This window comes from Perognathus longimembris, chromosome 16 (genome assembly GCF_023159225.1).
Source record: "Perognathus longimembris pacificus isolate PPM17 chromosome 16, ASM2315922v1, whole genome shotgun sequence".
Lineage (NCBI taxonomy): Eukaryota > Metazoa > Chordata > Mammalia > Rodentia > Heteromyidae > Perognathus > Perognathus longimembris.
This window is the reverse complement of record NC_063176.1, coordinates 17,297,134-17,317,416: the sequence shown is the minus strand read 5'-3', so window position 1 is coordinate 17,317,416 and position 20,283 is coordinate 17,297,134. Positions and strand designations below refer to the sequence as shown.

The following is a 20,283-nucleotide window of genomic DNA, read 5'->3' as shown; positions in this document are numbered from 1 at the left end:
CCAGTGCCGGGTATTGCTGGGAAGTCACACTGGTATTGCCTTGTATATTATGAAGATGTTTCGTAGCACCTCCTTAAATACCCAGGAAAACACTTCCAGCTGATTCAAGCCCAGTTCTGGTGGTTTTTGCTCAATACTACATGGCTTTTGAACAAACTCATATTGCTAATGCTATTTAGCAGCAGTAACTTGGGGGCAGAGTTATTGCTCTCGTATCCAACTGCAGTACAAAATTCAGATGATCAGCCCTTCTTGGATTGTTTAAATGTGTGGGAAAAACATCAATAAACATACATGTCAGTGTCTTCTAGCATGTGGGCAATACTTTCTTTCCATCTTAGTCCACACTACAATACTATTTTCTATTCCTTTCTGCCTTTTCACTGTCAGAGGAAAAAAACAACAACAAACCTTCATCTTTTATCTACACATCCTTTCTAAAGGCCAGAACATTTAGAACCTGGAAACTGTGACTTAGCTCCCGCCCCCACCCCACCAATACCCTGTACATAAGCATCACATATGTTCTTTCTACAAATTGGTATACAGGTGCTATTTAATCAATTCCAATTTAGAAGCAACATCTTCAGTGGTCCAAGAGCTCACTCCCTCCATTTCCCCCCTTTACATGTTTTCTTATAAGACATACAGCTTAATCAATTAACAAACTAAACAGCGTATATATTGGCAATATAGTACAGATGGGTTTATGTCAGAGTAATAGATCACACGAAATGGACCCCGGGTACCCAGTGCATGGTATCTTGGAAGAGCCCTGAGGACACTCACTGGCAGTAGCATCTCTACGTAGTGCTGTATGAATACAGACACATGCGGATCTGTATCTACATCCATCTGACTAGGCCAAAAGGAGCAGGTAGATGCGAGATAGAGACACACACATGCTGGATGGGGCCACTGCACACCTTGTCATGCCATTTGAAAGGGCAGTTACAGATTGCTGGTTTTGCAGCCATTTAAATGACACTTTATGGGAAAGGCTTCTCTAATCGTGTTTGATTTGCTTTGCTGTAGGAAGCATTGTTGAAAGGAGACCAAAGCAAGAGCAACTAGAAGTTAAAGAGACACTTGAGCTTTGCTGCAATACGGAACTTTGGAGAAGGAAGAAGCAGGCTAAAAGATTGGTTTTAAATTTAGATTTCTCTCTCTTGCTATGTTCTTGACATTGCATGTCTGCTTGTGTGTGTGTGCATGTGTTTGTGTGTGTGTGTGCGTTCGTGTGCGTTCGTGTGTGTGTGTGTGCATGTGTTTGTGTGTTCTATCGTATCATCTCCTGAAGAACGCTGGGTTTCGCAGGCAGGCGGCTAGTCACCTGCAGCAACCCAGGGGTCCCGCCGAGGCTTCCAGGCTGCTGTCAGTGTCGGATGCCAGGGTCTGGTCGGTGGACATGGAGGAGATGTCATTGACGGACGAGGATGGAGGGAGACTCTCACTGCTGTTCACTGCTGCACCTGTGCTAAGAAAATGAAGACCAACATGACTAAATCTGGAACCAGGCCCAAGTCGATGCCATCATGGATGCAGGAACCAATGGGAGAATATAAGACAAATGTCTTGTGTCCATCATTCACTCAGCAAACCTCTAGAGAATGGATACAGGAAACCAGTGGGCGGGGACTATCAAGACACTACGATGCGGTGTTCCCCAGTCACAAGTGATTCATTCACAGGCGTGTGAACTTCATTCTATACTAGAAATGACTTGTGAAACTTTACTTCCAAAAAATCATCTGATATATCTAACAACTCCAGTCATCTGATATATCTAATAACCCCAGGACTTCCAATATTATAATGCAGTTAACGTTGGGTGAGGCAGATGCATTTATGTCCCTAAATAGCTCCCCAGATACTGGATGGTCAGCTTAGGACTGAAAATTACTGGTTATGAAAAAGACAGATGCTCAAAATACTTTCAAGTAGCAACCTGATTCTCACTGATTTTAATAAAGGAAGCTTTTATGCATTTTTCCTTTCTAGGCATTTTATTTTATTTACTGCAAAGGTGATGTACAGAGGGGTTACAGTTACATAAGCCAGGTACTTAGACATTTCTTTCTGAACAGTGTCACCCCTCCCTCATTTTCTACCAGTTTTTCCCTCTTTACCTCCCTACCACCATGTTGTATAGTTGATTTCCAACAAAGTGTTTGGTGAATATCACTCCTGAATTAATTTACCCTTTGTTTTACCATTTCTGTGCTTCCTAAAGGGAGCTTTTAAAATAAAAACATGCAAGACTTCTGTTCCAAAAACAGGCTAAGGAAAGGTGCAAGAATCTGAATTATTTGAAGACTACAGCTTTAGAAAAAGGAAGATACATAAAACAAATGTTATGAAACAGTCATTAAGATGACATCATCTTGAAATTCACATAGAGAAGCCATATTAGAAGCTGTGTGTGTGTATGCATGTGTGTGTGTATGCACGTGTGTGTGTGTGTGTATGTTTACTAGTACTGGGTCTTACACTCAGGGCCTGGCCACTGGCCCTGAGTTTTTTTTTGCTCAAGGTTAGCACTCCATCACTGAGCAACAGCTCTGTTTCAAGCTTTTTGCTGGTTACTTTGACATGAGAGTCTCATGGACTTTCCAACCCAGTCTTGGCTTCGAACCACAATCCTGAGTTTTCAATCTTCTGGGTAGCTTGGACTACACATGTGAGCCACTGGTGCCCAGTTGCATCTTTGGATGTGAATTAAGAAACAAATAAAGAACACATTTATTATGTGTTAACTTTCCAACAGACTTGTTTACTTGTGACCTACAAATAACTGAATTATTACCTTAGATTTTTAAATTTTTCACTTTGTTATGTAAGAACAAAGATTCCTGTCTTTCATAAAATCTTCAAAGATATAGTCTCTCTGAAGAAACTTGTTTAGTTCAGACTTGTAATGGCTTTAGGAACAACAAAGGAAAAATGGGCCAAAGGCACCATAAAATATAATTAAAACCACAACAGCCTGGAGACCGCACATTTCCTTTTTTTCTTTCTATATTATTTATGTCTATGCAAGATGAATAGTAAAATTCATGATTTAATATATGACTATTCAAATATCTCTGGTATTATCTCCTAATCAAATAGGAGGTGAGGAATTCTTACTAGAGTTGTAGCTTATCTCATGGTATATAGTATGTGATTAAAACTAGTAAATCCAAAAGTACAGTAATAATGGAATGGATATAGGGAAGAATCAAACATCTAAACTAAGACATACTATATACATACAATTTGTATTTTAAACTGTGATTTGCTGACCATAGAAATATTTATGTAAGCTGTAGAATGTAAGAAAACATATGGGGGATATGGCCTAGTGGCAAGAGTGCCTGCCTTGTATACATGAAGCCCTGGGTTCAATTCCCCAGCACCATATATATAGAAAATTGCCAGAAGTGTCACTGTGGCTCAAGTGGCAGAGTGCTAGCCTTGAGCAAAAAAAGCCAAGAACAGTGCTCAGGCTCTGAGTTCAAGCCCCAGGACTGGCAAATATATATATAGGGAAACAATGACTGTAGGTACCGATCCTCAAATTAATAGTAAGAAATATAAAAAATTGGGGTAAATTCCATTCTAATCTTCTTACTGGAAAATTTCCCTAATAATCATTTTATATGTATCTTTTGAAGACAATATTTTCATATACAGAAAGTCTTAGAAATTTTTGTCATGTTCTTTAATCTAAAATTATCAATACTTCTAATATTAAAATGTTTCCAGAAGACATTTTAACATCTTGTTATCAATTTATAGTATGATTCTTATTATAAAAATTATATGTTATGTAAACTTCTCTGGCTTCAATTTATTCCAACTTTACTTAATTAGATATCTCCTAGAATAGAACAGAAATACTTCATTTCCTCTCCTGATTATTAGCAGACAGTCCTTGATCTCCTTAAACAGCGCAAATACACAGTTCTGCTTCCCCTCTGCCTGATCTGTATTCAATTAGACCAACATTCCTCATGTTGTTTTAGAAGCTCTGGTCTCTCACAACTTAATAACACTATGGACTTCTCAAAACCCTTTCAAGATTAAAAGCTCCAATCAATTGTATGATTGCTTTTCGTTTACCTTCCATTTGCCCCTTGGATAATATATTCTTATGTGTGGATGACTTTCCAATCATGATAATATACCTTAGATTTAGTTTTTATGAGATAATTCACATCTCAATTTAAAACTAAGTATGCACATACCTTTTTGTAACCATTTCATTAAAGTGAAATTCACATATCATCTAACTTATAAATTCAATGTGTATGATTCAGTATTCTTTTAATACACTCATGTTGGGCAGGCATATCCACCATTCATTTTGCAACCCATTTGTTATGTTAAAGGGAAACACTGCACGCCATTTCTCAACTTCCTCTGGCTTTGGGCATGAACTCACCAACTTTGTCTTTGTAAAGTTGCCTATACTGGACATTTCCCATCTGTGGAAGCACACATTTTGGGAGCAGCTGCGACTTGCTTGGCACACTGCATTGTCTTTAAGGTTCATCTGTATGTAGCAAGTATCATGATCTAAGATTTTTGCAGTTGACTAATGGTCATATTGTCATATCAATTTCTTTACTTATCCATTGATTAATAGATACTTGGTGAACATACAGGTTGTCTCCACGTAGGGGCTATTGTATGAGGAGCATATATGTACAGATTTTCTATGAATATATTTTCACCCAGGCACACACCAGGAGATGGAATTGCTGGGTCATAATTTAATGATTTGCTTTATTCCGTTTGAATTCGTTTTATTTTAAGATGTGCCAAACTATTTTCTAAAGAAGATAGACGAATTTATATTCCTGTCAGCAGTTCTATAGGGTTACAATTTCATCATACCTCATAAATACTCCTTAGCATGTGCATTTTTCAATGGAAGAATCCTACTGTATGTGAAATGGAATCTCATTGTGGTGTAATTTGTATTTGAATAATGACTGGTGGTGTTGAATATCTTTCTGGGCATTTGTGTATCTTCTTTGGACATATCTACTCATGTCCTATGGCCCATAGTAATTTATGTCTTCTTATTGTTGACATATAAAAGCTCCTTACATAGTCAGGATAAAAATCTCTTTTACATGTGAGTTACAAATAAGTACCTCCTATTTCATTAGTTATGGTTTTACTTTCTTGAAATTGTCTTTGGAGCACAAATGCTTATGTTTTGATGAAGTTAAATGTATCTAATCTTGTGTGAGTGTCTGTGTGCTTTTGGTATCCTGGCTAAGAAACCATTTCCAAACACACACTGTGAGGACATTTGTTGTTGTTGTTGTTGTTGTTTGTCAGTCTTGGGGCTTGAACTCTGGGCTTGGGCAATGTTCCTGAGCTCTTTAGCTCAAGGTTAACCCTCTACCACTTCAGCAACAGAGCCACTTTCGGTTTTCTAGTGGTTAATTGGAGGTAAGAGTCCACAGGCTTTCCTGCCCCAGCTGGCTTTGAACTGTGATCCTCAGATCTCACCCTCCTGAGTAGCTAGGATTACAGGCATGAGCCAATGGCACCCGGCTATAGAGACTTTTATTCCTGTATTTATAGCCAAGAATTTTATAACTTTAGATTTTTTTTAGCTCTCTCTTACCACAACCCACATTAGGTTGCTTTTCGTATGTGATGAAGTGGAGATTTATTTTCACTTCTTTGAATCTGGACACATACGGATTTCAGTACTATTTCTTAGACGTCCAGAAAAATTGTAACATCCTTGTCCAAAATTAGTTAATCATGAATGTGAGGAATACAACTTAGTTCTATCCCATTGGTCCAAAGGTGAGTTTTCATGTAGTGTTAATAGGGCCTTGGGAATTAGGTTGTGGTTTTAAGAATTACTTTTCTGCTCTAGTTCCCTTAGGAAATACCATCCTAGGGGTAATAAAGGACAGCCTCAAAAGCTGTGGCTTCTGTTGCCAGGAAAAAGACTCTTCCAATTCCAATAACCACCGGCTTCCTGGCATTTTTCTGCATCCATCTTTCTCGTAAAATGTCACACTTCTATAGTAAGACAGCAACAGCGCACGCCACACACACACACACACACACACACACACACACACACACAAATAAAACACATACACACATACACACAGATTGAGGAATGGACAAGAAAGAGGAAGATATATAATAAGGCTCTGAGGAATTAGGGTGCTGTCTCACAATTTCATTTTTCAGCTCCAGCTCCCTATAGAAAACATCTTGCTGGGGATATGAATGGCTTACACAGCGCCTTGGCTCCTGGTACCAGGATACACTTATATCCCAGTTCCAGGCAAGGGCCACAGATAAGTTTACTGTTTGGGTTTGCTTCAGTTGTAACACTGTTATGTAAAAAGTAAGACAGGTAGAGAATTTTAGTCTCCCGTGTTTTGGTGAAAACTTCAAATTAATGTACACATATATAATTTATTATATGTAATAATATAATTATTTATAATATAAACATGGATCCTATATAATGTATAATTTATATTTATTATATATAAAAGCAGATTATGGGATGTCACTTTCTCTTCTCTTTATGTGACTGTGTTCAATCCCAGAACCAGACCTTATAGCCAGACTGTAGTAAAGTAGCACAGTCTTTAATATTTTGCTGTATTGCAAGTTTTGAAATCAGTAAATGTGAATCCTCCAGTTATCATCTTTCAGTACTGTTTTGGTTTCTCTGTGTTCATTGCTGCAAAATTTCTACCCTAAGAGACAACTCTGGTTTTTGCATTGTGTTTAACCTGTAAAACCAATTGAGGGAGTAATATCACTTAACCACCCAGGAACGCTGCAATGTCTGTCCTCTTACTTTAGTCATCTTTAGTTCTGTTCAATACTATTGTCATTTTCAGCACACAAAATTTATACTTCAGCTGTTACTATACCTAGCATTTTTGTAACATTTTAAACAGAATTGTTTCCTGTTCATTGCTAATGTATAGAAATATGTTTATTTATGTAAGAAGTTTCAATGGCAAAGGATTGATCAAATGATTATATGTGCATCATAAATGTTAAAATATACCTAATGCCCTCCCCTGGCAATAAATTCTCTGTAAATGGTGAATCTTTTTCTAGAGTAATGCTTATAAGACACATAGCACTGCTATTGTACTTATTTTAATAGGCAGCATCTTTTCAGCACACAGTAGAATTGTCTAAATGTTGCACATACAATTCAGTTCTTTGGCGATATGTAGAGATTCTAAAGAACCACTATGTATAGTAAGCTGCATTATGGCTTTTCATTATTAGGTATGTTTGTATTTCTCTTGCTTCTAATTATACTGTAGTTCTCTTGTTTTGCACAGTATATCACTGAGCACAGAGTAAATACTCAACTTAACAAAATAAGAGTCAGTGTGGTATATATACTAGTACAGCTAGAATCAGTGAAGAAAAGTACATTTCTCAATGCTCTGAAACTGGTGAAACTATTAGACTATTAAAGTATTAGCCATCTTGCATTAGTCATTTTTCTCATAGCCCTGCCTTTTATAATATCAATACTGAGATGAATTACAATTAACATTTAATTACTCAATATTTCAGAATCTACCAAAGTCTTTATCAACTGTATTTCTAAGGTTACATTGCCTACCTAATATACTTCATTTCTTACAGAATAAATTCATTTAAAAGAGGCTTGCCTTTCCAATGCTTCCTATTTAACATTCACTTTGATATGATATTGGTTTCTTGAAATCTGTCACCGTGAGAACATTTACCCCACAGAAATGAGCAACGATTGTTAAATATTAATGAGCCCACCCATGTTAGAGGAGTCATTGTCTTTGCTGTTTCTCCTCTGTTGAACTGCAGTAAATGTGTCCTGATGAAAACCACTGCTGGCTTGAAGATGACCCTTTCATGTCTATTTTTATACAGATAATAAATGAGCTTTGTAAACCATAAAACCAAACATAAAATAGAAGGGATAGACATGAACCTTGGCTTCAAGTTAATTTACTGCCAAGCACTCATGAAAATCTCTTAGAAACAGAACTGAATTGAATCAAATCTTTGCAATGTCCACTTGCCCAGGACATCCCAGAAGCATGATAAATCTCTCCTCTTTTTGTATTACTCAGCTGGAATCAGTAGAGATGCATGTAAAAAAATAATTTGCCAGCCAGACACTTTGTGGCTCGAGCCTGTAATCCTAGCTACTCAGGAGGCTGAGGCCTGGAGGGCTGTGGTTCAAAATCAGCCCAGGCAGAAAAATCTAAAAGACTCTATCTCTATTTAGCCATTAAAATGCAGACTGGAGTTCATTTCAATATGCATCATTTTATATAGTCATACACACATAGCGAGCTCCAAGAAATGAAAACAAGAGGTTTTCTATTGTACTGTGTTTGGTTCTTTGTAAAATTATTTCCTTTTTTCTTTGGTTTATTCCTTTTTTGTTTGTTTGTTTTTTGGTTTTTTTTTTTTTTTTTGCTGTTTTTGACTTCTGCACTCTTTGGCTTGCATGGAAGTTTATCTGATTTGGGGAGGAAAGGGGGAAGCACAAAAACAGCGGAACAACTGTAACCCCACTGTACATCACCTTTGCAATAAAATTTTAAATAATAAACAAACAAATAAAATGACAGACTGAAGGCATACATGGTAGAGTACCAGCCATAAGCAAAAAAGCAAAGAGAGCTTGAGGCCCTGAGTTCAAGCCTCAATACTGGCTCAAAAACAGAACAGAATATTTTGTTTAGCATCAATGAAACATTCCAAATTGTAAATGAAAACAGCAGTAAGAGGAATTTAAAATACTACTAGCATTACTAATTAGGGATATTACTTTACTTACCACTTTATTTTCAAAATTAGGTTTCATGGAATTAAGAAATTTATGCTTATAGAGATTTCTCAGCTAGACGTTACATAACCAAAAAATATTCATTGTCTTGGGGAGGAAGTGTGATCTGCTTTTCCAAAGGAAATTATCATCCTGCCCACATACTCCCCAAGAAGAACCCAAAAGGTAGATACAAAGAATGAGAAGAAAAACTAGAAGGAAAAAAATGTCTGAGTTATATTCCGTTCTCGATCTACATGGTCTTGAACCTTAACCTGTGTGAATCTGACGTTTCTCAAATATAAATAAAGACTCTCTGATTGTCCCATGACTGTGGATTGGAGGACAAATGCCAATGGAGGGAAATACTGTCTACACTGGGGAAAAAAGATGTACATTTAAATATACAGTGGGGCTGGGAATGTGGCTTAGTGGTAGAGTGGTTGCCTAGTATGCATAGAGGCTTGGGTTCAATTCCTCAGCACCACATAAATAGAAAAATCCAGAAGTGGCTCTGTGGCTCAAGAGGTAGAGTGCTAGGCTTGAACAAAAAGAAGCCAGGAACAGTGATCAGGCTCTGAGTCCAAGCCCCAGGACTGGCAAAATAAATAAATAAATGAATAAATAAATAAAACATAGGGAGCCTTATCTTTGATACAGAGACTGAAAACTCCTAAATGGGACTTGTGGAAGCTTCATTTCTCAGGGAGAAGAGAAGTGAAGAGCACACGTGGAGCTGCTGGGTGCCTTGACCTCCTGGGTTTACTCTAGCCTAACCTTCTGCATCAAGTGCTTTCAGAGGAAAATCAATTTCTACTCATGGGCTGCTATTCCCTCAGCAATCTTTACAGACCAATTCAGGAAGCGAGTACCTGTGCTATTCTGAAAAACAAATCACGATGCAAGTGAAATCAGATTGCAGAAGGGAACACATGCATTTAGGAAAATGCATCTGAAGTTCAGACGTAGTTCTTACTGATAGACAATTCCACCAATAAATTTCAGGCCTATAATTTACTCAGCAGATGTGTGTACAGCTTTCTATTTACATCTTTAAAGTATCACTAAAGTATAGGTTTGGGTATCGGAAGAATTCTGTCTCGAGGAATTTGAGTCTCTGGCTACTGGATTCCAAGTGTTTCTCTACGTGAGTAATAAAAGAATCTACATTGTAAAACTACTTTGTCCTAAATTATGTAAAAATAAAATATGTCATGCTAATATCAATGAAAAAAGGCAAATCAGAATGCAAAAGGAGGTTTCTTTTAAAAAGTTTTGTTTTTAAGTAACCAGCAGAGTTTACTACATATATACCCTTGCATACATCAGAGTAATAAACAAATAAATTCACCACAGGACAAAATAACAGCAAAGCCTCTGTGCACTTGAGTGCTGCAGGTTTTCCCTTCCTTCCCCAATTCAATCTGTCCGTATGACTGAGGTCAATAAATACCCATGGGGGGAGATGTGTGCAATTGCTCTTATAGGCTGCTAGAGCTGCCTGAAGCATGGGTGGTCCCACAGTCCCTCCATGGCACATACAAATATATCACATAAATATGTCAGAGAAAAATGGTGCACATATAACTTATCAAAATTAAGCCAAATATTTTCCCTTCAAAACCATCTCCTGAAAGAGTCAATGTCTGCCTTAGATGACTTAAAGGATATTCTTGCTGGGTCTATGAATTAAGAAAAGCAGGATGAGGGCTGGGAATATGGCCTAGTGGCAAGAGTGCTTGCCTCGTATACATGAAGCCCTGGGTTTGATTCCCCAGCACCACATATATAGAAAATGGCCAGAAGTGGTAGTGTGGCTCAAGTGGCAGAATGCTAGCCTTGAGCAAAAAAAAAAAAAAAAAAAGCCACGGACGGTGCTCAGGAAAATGTGGTACATATACACAATGGAATTCTATGCCTCCATCAGAAGGAATGACACTTCCCCATTCGTAAGGAAATGGCAGAACTTGGAAAGCATCATATTAAGTGAAGTGACCCAGACCGAAAGAAACATAAACCCTATGGTGTTCCTTATAGGGAATAGCTAGTACAGGATTAGGCTAGTCATGGTAGAAGACCAAAATACCCCAATAGCTACACCCATATGATTCCATAAGATGATGCCAAGTGAAATGACCTTCACGTTCCAGAAACAAGAGTTATACCACTGTTGTAATTATTATCAACATGCCATGTGAAACCGTACCTTTTGCATTATTTTTGTTTTTTCTTGTCTGTTTGTTTGTTTGATTGTTTTGTTTAGTTTCTTTCTCTTGTATTCCCTTCTTGTGGTTGTACCCCCACTACCACTGTATCTCATCTGAGTACCCTGGATACTGTTTATATGGGTATTAGAACTGGGAAAGGGAAAGGGAATATCAAAATTGAGAGACAAAGGACAAAAGACAAACCATTCCAAAAGCAATATTTACAAAACTATTTGGTGTAAATCAACTGCACAACTCTTGGTGGGAGAGGGAAAGGGGGAAGGGGGAGATGGGGGAAAATGAGGGAGGAGGTAACAAGCTGAACAAGAAATGTACTCACTGCCTTACAAATGAATCTGTAACCCCTCTGTTCCACACTTTGACAATAGAGAAAAAAGTTTAATAAAAAAAAAAAAAAGAAAGAAAAGAAAAGCAGGATGAAAACCAGACACGGCAGCTGGACAGCTCGCCACAGGGCACCTTTGCTCTCTGAACCATCCTCTCCTTTAGTCATCTCGCAATCACTTCCAAGAAGGTCAGGATTAACCACTCATAAGCATCTGTGATGAAAGGCAAGCTGCCCCTCAGGTGACGCCTTCTCATCATTTTGTGACAAAAGCTCAAACCATTGCAAAGGAAGGGAAGAGCCATGGGGAAGCCCACACGGCCAAGTTACCATGATGCCTACAGGGCCCTGTCTGGCCAACATGGAGAAACTGAGCTGTTGCACCACCCATCTGCCACCAGTGACCGGGGGACCCACTTGTGATTTAGGACTATTTTAACTCTGTATAACCTTCTTACTCCTGCCCAAGGACCCTGTCTACTTCAAACTAAGGCACCTGTCTCTCCCCCCACAAATGCCTGGAAGATGAACTGAAGTACTGTCCTCACACTGACTGCCAGGTAAAGAATCTTTTTCCTGCCCCTCACAATGTCTCATTATTCGGCATATAGAAGTCAGAGACCAGGACTGATATGTGCCACTCCTGGAGCTTAGGCCCGGGGCCTAAAAACAGAGTTAAAATGATTGTTCCATGGACAATCATTTCAATTGCTTACTGGTGAAATCTGGTAAGTACCTACCAAATTCTTACTGCTATATGTAGTTGAACAAGTGGCTTAGCTTTCTCAATTAGGTAGAACATGGTGAGTGATTTGTTTTAGAATTAGCCATTAAAGTACACAGGCCTACAAAAAAATAATTCATAGTGTTGTAAGGTGGGAGGGTGAGGAAGGAAGAATATAGTCAAAATACTTATTGCACATTTGTGAAAATGGGACAATCAAGCTTGTTGAGATTGGTTTGGAAAGGGGAGGAGAAATGAGGGAGTGAAGAGGGGAATTCTAATCAAGGTATGTTGTAAGCACAAGTGCATGTCAAAATAAAACCTTGTAAAACTAACTGATGCTAATAAAAATGTTAATAATAACCATGAATATGCATTTGATAAAATGAGTGAATCAAATTTCCACTTGAAAGCAGCAAACATTTTCATGAACAAATGCCAGCAACATACACTTGCCATTTGACCCACTTTTCTTAGTAGCGATTAGTAGGGTGATTACATGCATATAATCATAATATAAAAATGCACTGATTGGCACACTGAAATAAAGCTAAGATCCCAAATTCTTTCTATGGAATAATACTGGTAAACAGGCTAAGAAAGGAAATAAGTGGTGATTTAGAAAGTAATATGTATTTATTGAGCTACTATTAAGATGGAGTACTAAGACTTTGGATGGTACACCAAGATGATTATCTTCTCAAAAAATTTATAACCAATAGGTAATAAGGCATGAGCTCCCATATTTAAAACACAAGGGAAGTAGGAAACATAGGAAGGAAAGACCCTATTCTTTGGGAAGATGTGAAAAGTCTTTTGCAACGAGGTGGCAATAATTTGATAATTTGATAATTTGAAATGGAGGTGAATAGCATCGGTTCTAATGCAGTTCATTCAGTCCTGGTCTGAGATACTGGATCATCTTTTGGGGAGTAGAGACTCCTACTTTATCTTCTTAATGACTGGATAAAATATGATCTGGTCCTGGGATAAATTCTTAAGAATTAATCATTCTGCCTTAAGAAGTGACTTCTCAAGCTCTGTGAGTGCAATCAGATGCAGCAGGCAGAGCGAACAGGTACGTTAAAAAAAATAGCTTCTACAAACTTTATTAGTCTGGACGCTAGATGGAGACAAGTGGAGAAAATCGGATTGCCTTTACCCTCCCTGAGAATACTCAGGATAAACTGGACAGTGTTTCAGTGCACTAAGTGAGAAAAGCATAAACAACTTAACTGTCCATTTGGGTGTGACAGTAGCAATGGATGCAAATAAGTATTCAAAGAGGAGTCCAGTAGGAGTCACTGACTCGTTCATTCTACACCCTTCACTCTGAAAACATATGCCTATATTATAGATTAAAAGTAGGTCATCCAAATCAGTTTTCCTCTCTCTCAGAGATTTGCAGCTGTTTCTCCATACAGCATGAGGCTCAGTGTAGTTTAAAGCTAAAAATAAATGCCCACATTTTCTAAAGTGGATTCTTTCAAATTTAGGAGACATTTCTACTTACAGAAATGTATAGGTAAATGATAGAAATTTGTAAGTACAAAGGTTATCCAAGCTGACTTAGTAGATGTTTTAACCATAGTTTATTTAATCTTGAGAAGGAAGAAAGAAGTTTTAGGTGGATGAATGCATTTCATTTGATTGACTGAATAACCTCATAGCCAAAGAGGCATTGTGGCTGCTTCAATGAGTATTTATTTTAAAACCAGTTCAAGTTCCTGAGGATTTTCTGCTTTCTTAAAATAAGAAAGAAAGAGAAAGAGAGAGAAAGAGGAAAGAGAAGAGAGAAAAACAAAGCAAGCACAGAAAGAAAGAAAGAGAGAGAGAGAGGAAGAAAGAAGAAAAAGACCGACAGACAGACAGACAGACAGGAAGGAAGGAAGAAAGGAAGGAAGGAAGGAAGAAGAAAGAAAAAAACAAAAAAAGGGGGCTGGGGATATGGCCTAGTGGCAAGAGTGCTTGCCTCGTATACATGAGGCCCTAGGTTCGATTCCCCAGCACCACATATACAGAAAATGGCCAGAAGTGGCGCTGTGGCTCAAGTGGCAGAGTGCTAGCCTTGAGCAAGAAGAAGCCAGGGACAGTGCTCAGGCCCTGAGTCCAAGTCCCAGGACTGGCAAAAAAAAAAAGGAATTATTATTATATTGGACCATCAGAATCAGAACAATCTGAATGAATGCCTCAGTAATGATCAAAACAAAATTGAAATCTGAGGAAAATAGTCATATATTTGTCCAAACACTTTGTAAGCAATGTTGTTCTTTGTGATCCCTGATTAAAGGGCAAGAAAATACACAAGTGTTTACTGGTTATTCACTGAGAGTGAGTACCTGAAGGAGAAGGCTGTCCTTTTACTACGCCATTTTTAGTCTTTTCTTCTGAATTCATGACTTCCTTGTAGATAAGTTCTGTAAGAAATAGTTATCCATGATATTAACAAAAATTCCTTAATCCATAAAGATTAAAATTTGTTAATGACATTTTAATGGGGTTGATAAATACATATATACATGAATATATATACACATACATGAAAATTTGTGCATATATGCATGTGTATCTACTCACGTAAATATTTTCCTATTTGCTGAATTTTTTGTTAAGGCAATTTCTGATGTATTCAAGTGTTACCAGTTAAAGACTTTAATGTTTCTGGTTTGGACATCCATTTTTATTTCATATTCACACCTTAAGAGATATGCATAGCCTCATAATCTTAAATTATTACCTATCCTACAACTCACATCCTTCATTTTTCTTTCAGATTCCTATCTTGGATTTGTAACTTCAAATACATTTAAAAATACATTTTGTTCATTCTCAAACTCCTATCTGACTGTGGCTTTCTCGTTGCTAGAGTTAAACTTAGGAATCTTATGTTTATTTTTTCCTTCTTTAACCTAAAATCATTTGGCACTACTCATATTTGTTTTGTACGGATAGATAATATAAATGTATTTTATTCTCTAATTTAGTCTGTGTTTGATATCTTATCACTTACCTGGTCCCTAAGAATCCTTTCTGCTCTCACTTCCACCAAAGCAAGTCTTTTTCATCTACCATCTTGATGTCTTTGCTTCACTCACTTTTGTACCTGCTCATTCATGCACAAGATTCACCAACAAGTCCTGTTGGCCAATGGAATCTCCCTACTCCCTTTATAACCTCTTTGCTTACTCCTACTGCTGGATTTGCTGTGTATCTTTTGTATATCCTTGTATATTGGGGACTTTTCCCATTGTATATTTACTAATTTTTAAGGTAGGCCAAAACTTCGTTTCTTCATATCATTCTTGCATATCCCTCACCATTTTCTTCTGATCATTTAACATACCTGCATTTCATTTTCCTACCTTTATTTTCACTGTAGTTACTAAAAACTAGCTTAACAATTTTTTATGTATGACTTTTTCTGCTTTGTTTCAACTTAAACATAATTTTGAAGATGGAAGATATGTTTAGAGAAGTTCTGAACAATGATGGATATATTTATTGATGTTTTAATGTAAAGGAGAAATAAGCCTGGTAGTTACCTGTTTGTTTGTTTTTTAGTTAAACCTCAAAGTAATATAAACCTCTGGAAATAATTCATGTTTTAGCTATATTTTATTTTCTTCAACTTACAATTAGCTTAAATTTAATTTTTCATATGATAATTTTATGTTCAAACACATTAACTTAGTAATGGAGCTTCAACTCAGGGCCTCAGAGCTGACATTCTATCACTTAAACGATACCTGCACTTACAGCTTGTTGCTGGTTAACTGGAAGTAAAAGTTACACAGATCTTTTTGCCCAGGCTGGCTTTGAACCACGATCCTCAAATCTTAGCATACTGAGAAAGTATAGGTGTGAGACATTGGCACCTGTCTTAGTACTGCATCCAAAACGTATCAGTAATTAATTCCTATTCACTGTTGTACAATGTAATACCCTATTTGACGTTTTATCATATTTGAAATTTTAGAAGCTTTGAAAGAATCTTTTCCCATCTCATTCTTGTGGTGATTGAGCCTAGAGCATTATACATGCTAAACTGCACTGAAGTTTTCACCACAAGAAAATTAAAATCCATCTTTTAGTAAATTATTTTACAGAACAAAGTCTTACGAACACTTTCTGCATCCTGAACATAGGATGTAGAAAAGATCAGATACTTTTGCATTCTGAGTTTCAATAGAGCAAAAAGCAGACATTTAAAAATAGTAAAGTCACCTTTCCACTCATCAATCGTATGTTCTCTTTCATCCAGCTGTTTGTCATATATCTGAGGTGGAGGCTGCAGAAGAAGAACAAATAATACGTTTGAATTATAACCAAAACATAATGAAATCTTCACAAAGCATGTGAATTCATTACTAGTCATTGATTTGGGGTATGATCACAATATGTAAATTATGGGGTAATTACCAACAGGTCATGACTCAAAGTTCCCTCATAAACTTGTGAAAGATTTATGTCTATTATTACAATGATTCTATTTCACTGACCATGTAAAGCAGTAGAACCCAAATCCCAAAAGCTTGCTTTCCAGAACCTTCTACTTTAGAATCCACAACTGAGAATCCAGGGCTGGCTTGATATTAGATAACAAGGGCTTAGAGTTTCTATTTCTGCTGTTCACTAGCCAGCAAAGAGAGCAGCACTGAACCCCTTCCAGGCTAGCAAGATCATGTCCAATTTTTAACTCTTTTAAGAAAAAAAGAGTCTATAATTTTTCTTCACAGACCATAGTATTCATCCCTAATGTAAAGAAATATCTATATTCATCTTTCTTCTTGGCACATCATAAAATGCCTTTATGTGTAGCTCTGTGCTCTCTATTTAAATGATTTGAATGTCCCGCCCCAGTAGTCTAGGCAAAAGAAGCTGTAAGAACCAGTATCTCTTCTTTCATAAAGTTCAGATATAGAAAAGGCAGATTTTTTTTTCATGAATCTGTGTCTTCCAGGAAGGAATTTCTCCAATAAACTCCCTAGCCTCTTGCTCCTCATATTTTGACATGGAAGATCTATCATTGGTGGTGTATATGCCACTTGATATAAGCCACGTGACATAGAGAAATTAAAAAGGCACATTACCATGGAAAGATAGGACAAAAAAGCTATACCTGCTGCTACTGTATTGAGTGCAGGGAGGAGCTACAATATCTAGGACCCCAACACAGGGGAGCCTAGACTTCATCCTTGTCCAACACTCTAACAGTGAGTGACAAATTAAAAGAATTCATCCACAAGAGTGAGTCAGACCTATTAGGATGTGGCTCCTTCAAAAATGGCTCTTGGGCCAGTCACCAGTGGCTCATGCCTGTAATTCTAGCTATGCAGGAGGCTGAGATCTGAAGATTGTCATTCAAAGCCAGCCTGGGCAGGAAAGTCTGTGAAACTCTTATTTTCAGTTAAGCACCAAAAAAGCTGGAAGTGGAGCTATAGCCTAAGTGGTAGAACACTAGTTTTAAGCAGAAAAACTCAAACACAGTGCACAAGCCCTGAGTTCAAGCCTCAGGATTGGCACACACACACACACACACACACACACGCGCGCGCGCACGCGCACGCGCGCGTGCTCTTTGCAAGAAAGGCTTGGGATAAGATTCACACAGATCTTCTGGTGTCTGTGCGTGATTCTCTGGCTCCCAATCAGCCATGGGGGCCCTTCTTAAGACTGGAAACTTCAGGGGCTGGGAATATGGCCTAGTGGCAAGAGTGCTTGCCTCCTACACATGAAGCTCTCGGTTTAATTCCCCAGCACCACATATATGGAAAACGGCCAGAAGGGGCGCTGTGACTCAGGTGGCAGAGTGCTAGCCTTGAGCAAAAAGAAGCCAGGGACGGTGCTCAGGCCCTGAGTCCAAGGCCCAGGACTGGCCAAAAAAAAAAAGATTGGAAACTTCAAATAGCCTGCATGTAACAGACAATAATATCCACCCCGTGGCATGCTGGGATAGCTCACATCCTGTAGAAGCATCTGGATATGAACACAAAAGACTCTGTCCAGATGTAGTAAGACACGTTCGCATGCTAGTGTCAGAGAACTATTCTCGGGCCAAACATTTCCTCAGCACCCATTATGGCAAATGGAGCAAAAGGCTTTCAATAAAGCTATTGCTATTCCCATGTTAGCCAATCCAACAGGAATCAGCAACAAAGCAAAAGCAGGCCTCTGTCCCTTCTTGTCCTCCAGCAGTAGTAAGAGCACACAAACAATGACCAAGGTGAGGGGTCTGGGTGATCAAGCACTGACTGACCATGAGAACTGACTTCTTCCTGAAACCATAAAGGATTACCCAAGTGATAGGAAAACTGTGATTTAATGAGTGAATAAAATGAAGTCCTTTTCTTCAGTTTCTGAGGCTGCTATCAAGGAAAGTGGACTCAAAGACATTCCCTGGTGTGTTGGCTTCCCACTGCCCTGCTTCCTGGCACCAAGTACGTGGTTTGCTCGCTGTCCACGTGGCTGTGTCTAGGACACCCATAGTAACTGTGCATGCTTCAGAGCCCATGGAGCTCTGTGTGTTGCTGGCACCTCTTTCACTGACAATAGGATCCTTGGAGACTGGCTTCCTCTCTCAGTGGGTTTTTCCATTCACATTTCAAAATTGAACATGGATCAAGAGTAAAGTTTCTGCCAAAGTTCATAAATGCCATTTTCTGCTCGTAACAAAGCTATTTTGAGGAGATTTTCCATGGAACTTCAGCATACAGCTGTTGCTGATGTGTAAAGCACAAAGCATATAAACTCCAGCACACACTACAAAGAGGGAATGCAATGCTGAGTACAAGTGTTTGCCTTCCAATAAATCAAAAGGGACATTTTAAACACACTTGTATTTGTTAGTAATCATTGCAATGAGCTACGTATTCAAGTTTGGGTTTTGCTTTCTTTTCTGAAGAGAGCAAATAAAATGTCACCTACAATGGAAGGATCCATTTACATATATCTTCTGTATGACAATATACAAGAGTAAGGGACCAGTAATGCAATGAGATAAATGGCATACACACACACACACACACACACACACACACACACACACACAATTTAAACACTTGGGTAGCAATCATTAGGAGATGTGATAGACCAAAAAGTTTTTTGCTTCCATCTGCTAAACAAAAGTTGGTGTTTGGTTACTATTTCCTCATCCTATTAAATGGGAAGGGTTCTTTACTTTTCCTAGGAACCACCTTAAAAAAAGAGCCAGGTGTTTCTGGCTTACTTCTATAATCCTAGCTTCTCAGGAAGCTGACATCTGAGGATGGTTCAAAGCAAGCCAAGGGAGGTAAGTCCCTGATACTCTTATCTCTAATTAACCGCTAGAAAATTGGAAGTGGAGCTGTGGCTCAAAGTCATTGCCTTGTGCAAAATGCCTCAGGGACAGCACCCAGGCCCAATTTCAAGACCTGTAAACCCTGTCTCCCCAAAGAAGAAACATAAAAGAATTACATCATATGTGTAGAGTTCTTAGGGCTTCTGACTTTCATGTCTTCAGTTTTTTTTCAAGACCTTGATGATGAGTATTATATTATCTCTAGAGATTTTAAATTTACTTCCTTGGCTGAAACTCTTGAGGAAAGAGCCACATAGATGGCATAAACAATAACCTAACACATATTATAAATATTTTTGTTGATGATACCATATGTACGTTAAAAATTGTATCAATTCAATTACATAAATGTATGAATAAATCCCTGGTCACTATGAGTTAATAACTATTCAAATTCCTTGATTTGTCTATTAAGTTCATTTAATAAAGGTCTTGGCTACCTCTCATGTGCCACACTATATTAGAAATTAATGTTCCAAAATTTGTTAATTTGATAAATACAAGGAGCTCACAACTTATTGAAGTAACACTTATAAAACAGTGTGTGTGTGTATGTGTGTGTATTGTTTACTACATGTGTACCAAAGTGACAAAAGTTGTGCCTAGAAAAGCAAATGAGCCATGCTAGACCAAAATGGTCTTAAGTATTCTGACATGGAGAAAAGACTTGAGAAATGTAGATGATAGTGCTTATAAATGGAAGACAATGGGAAAACAGGATGGTCAAATCTACACTTGAATTGAAGAAAGAGAAGAACACAGGTGAGCTGAGGAGCTTGTGTATGGTATAGAAAAATATTAAAGTTATTCCTTTGTAGGGCAAGTTAGGATGAACAAAAGATATAC

The 20,283-nt window shown here is 37.9% G+C and overlaps 1 protein-coding gene across 4 annotated transcripts in view; it reads right to left on the bottom strand.

Annotated features, from left to right (window-relative positions):
• Positions 1-538: 538 nt before the first annotated feature.
• Positions 539-20,283, bottom strand: part of Mapk10 (mitogen-activated protein kinase 10) — a 261,635-nt gene continuing 241,890 nt past the window's right edge. For 2 of the 4 annotated variants that reach the window (XM_048364355.1, XM_048364356.1), the window contains 3 exons: positions 16,326-16,389; positions 14,441-14,518; positions 539-1,477 (listed from right to left, as the gene is read on the bottom strand). In XM_048364355.1, coding sequence (XP_048220312.1) covers positions 1,461-1,477; positions 14,441-14,518; positions 16,326-16,389 — 159 coding nt within the window. In that variant the 3' untranslated portion in view covers positions 539-1,460. The remainder of the gene's footprint in view (positions 1,478-14,440; positions 14,519-16,325; positions 16,390-20,283) is intronic. The other 2 variants (XM_048364353.1, XM_048364354.1) reach the window with 1 other exon arrangement.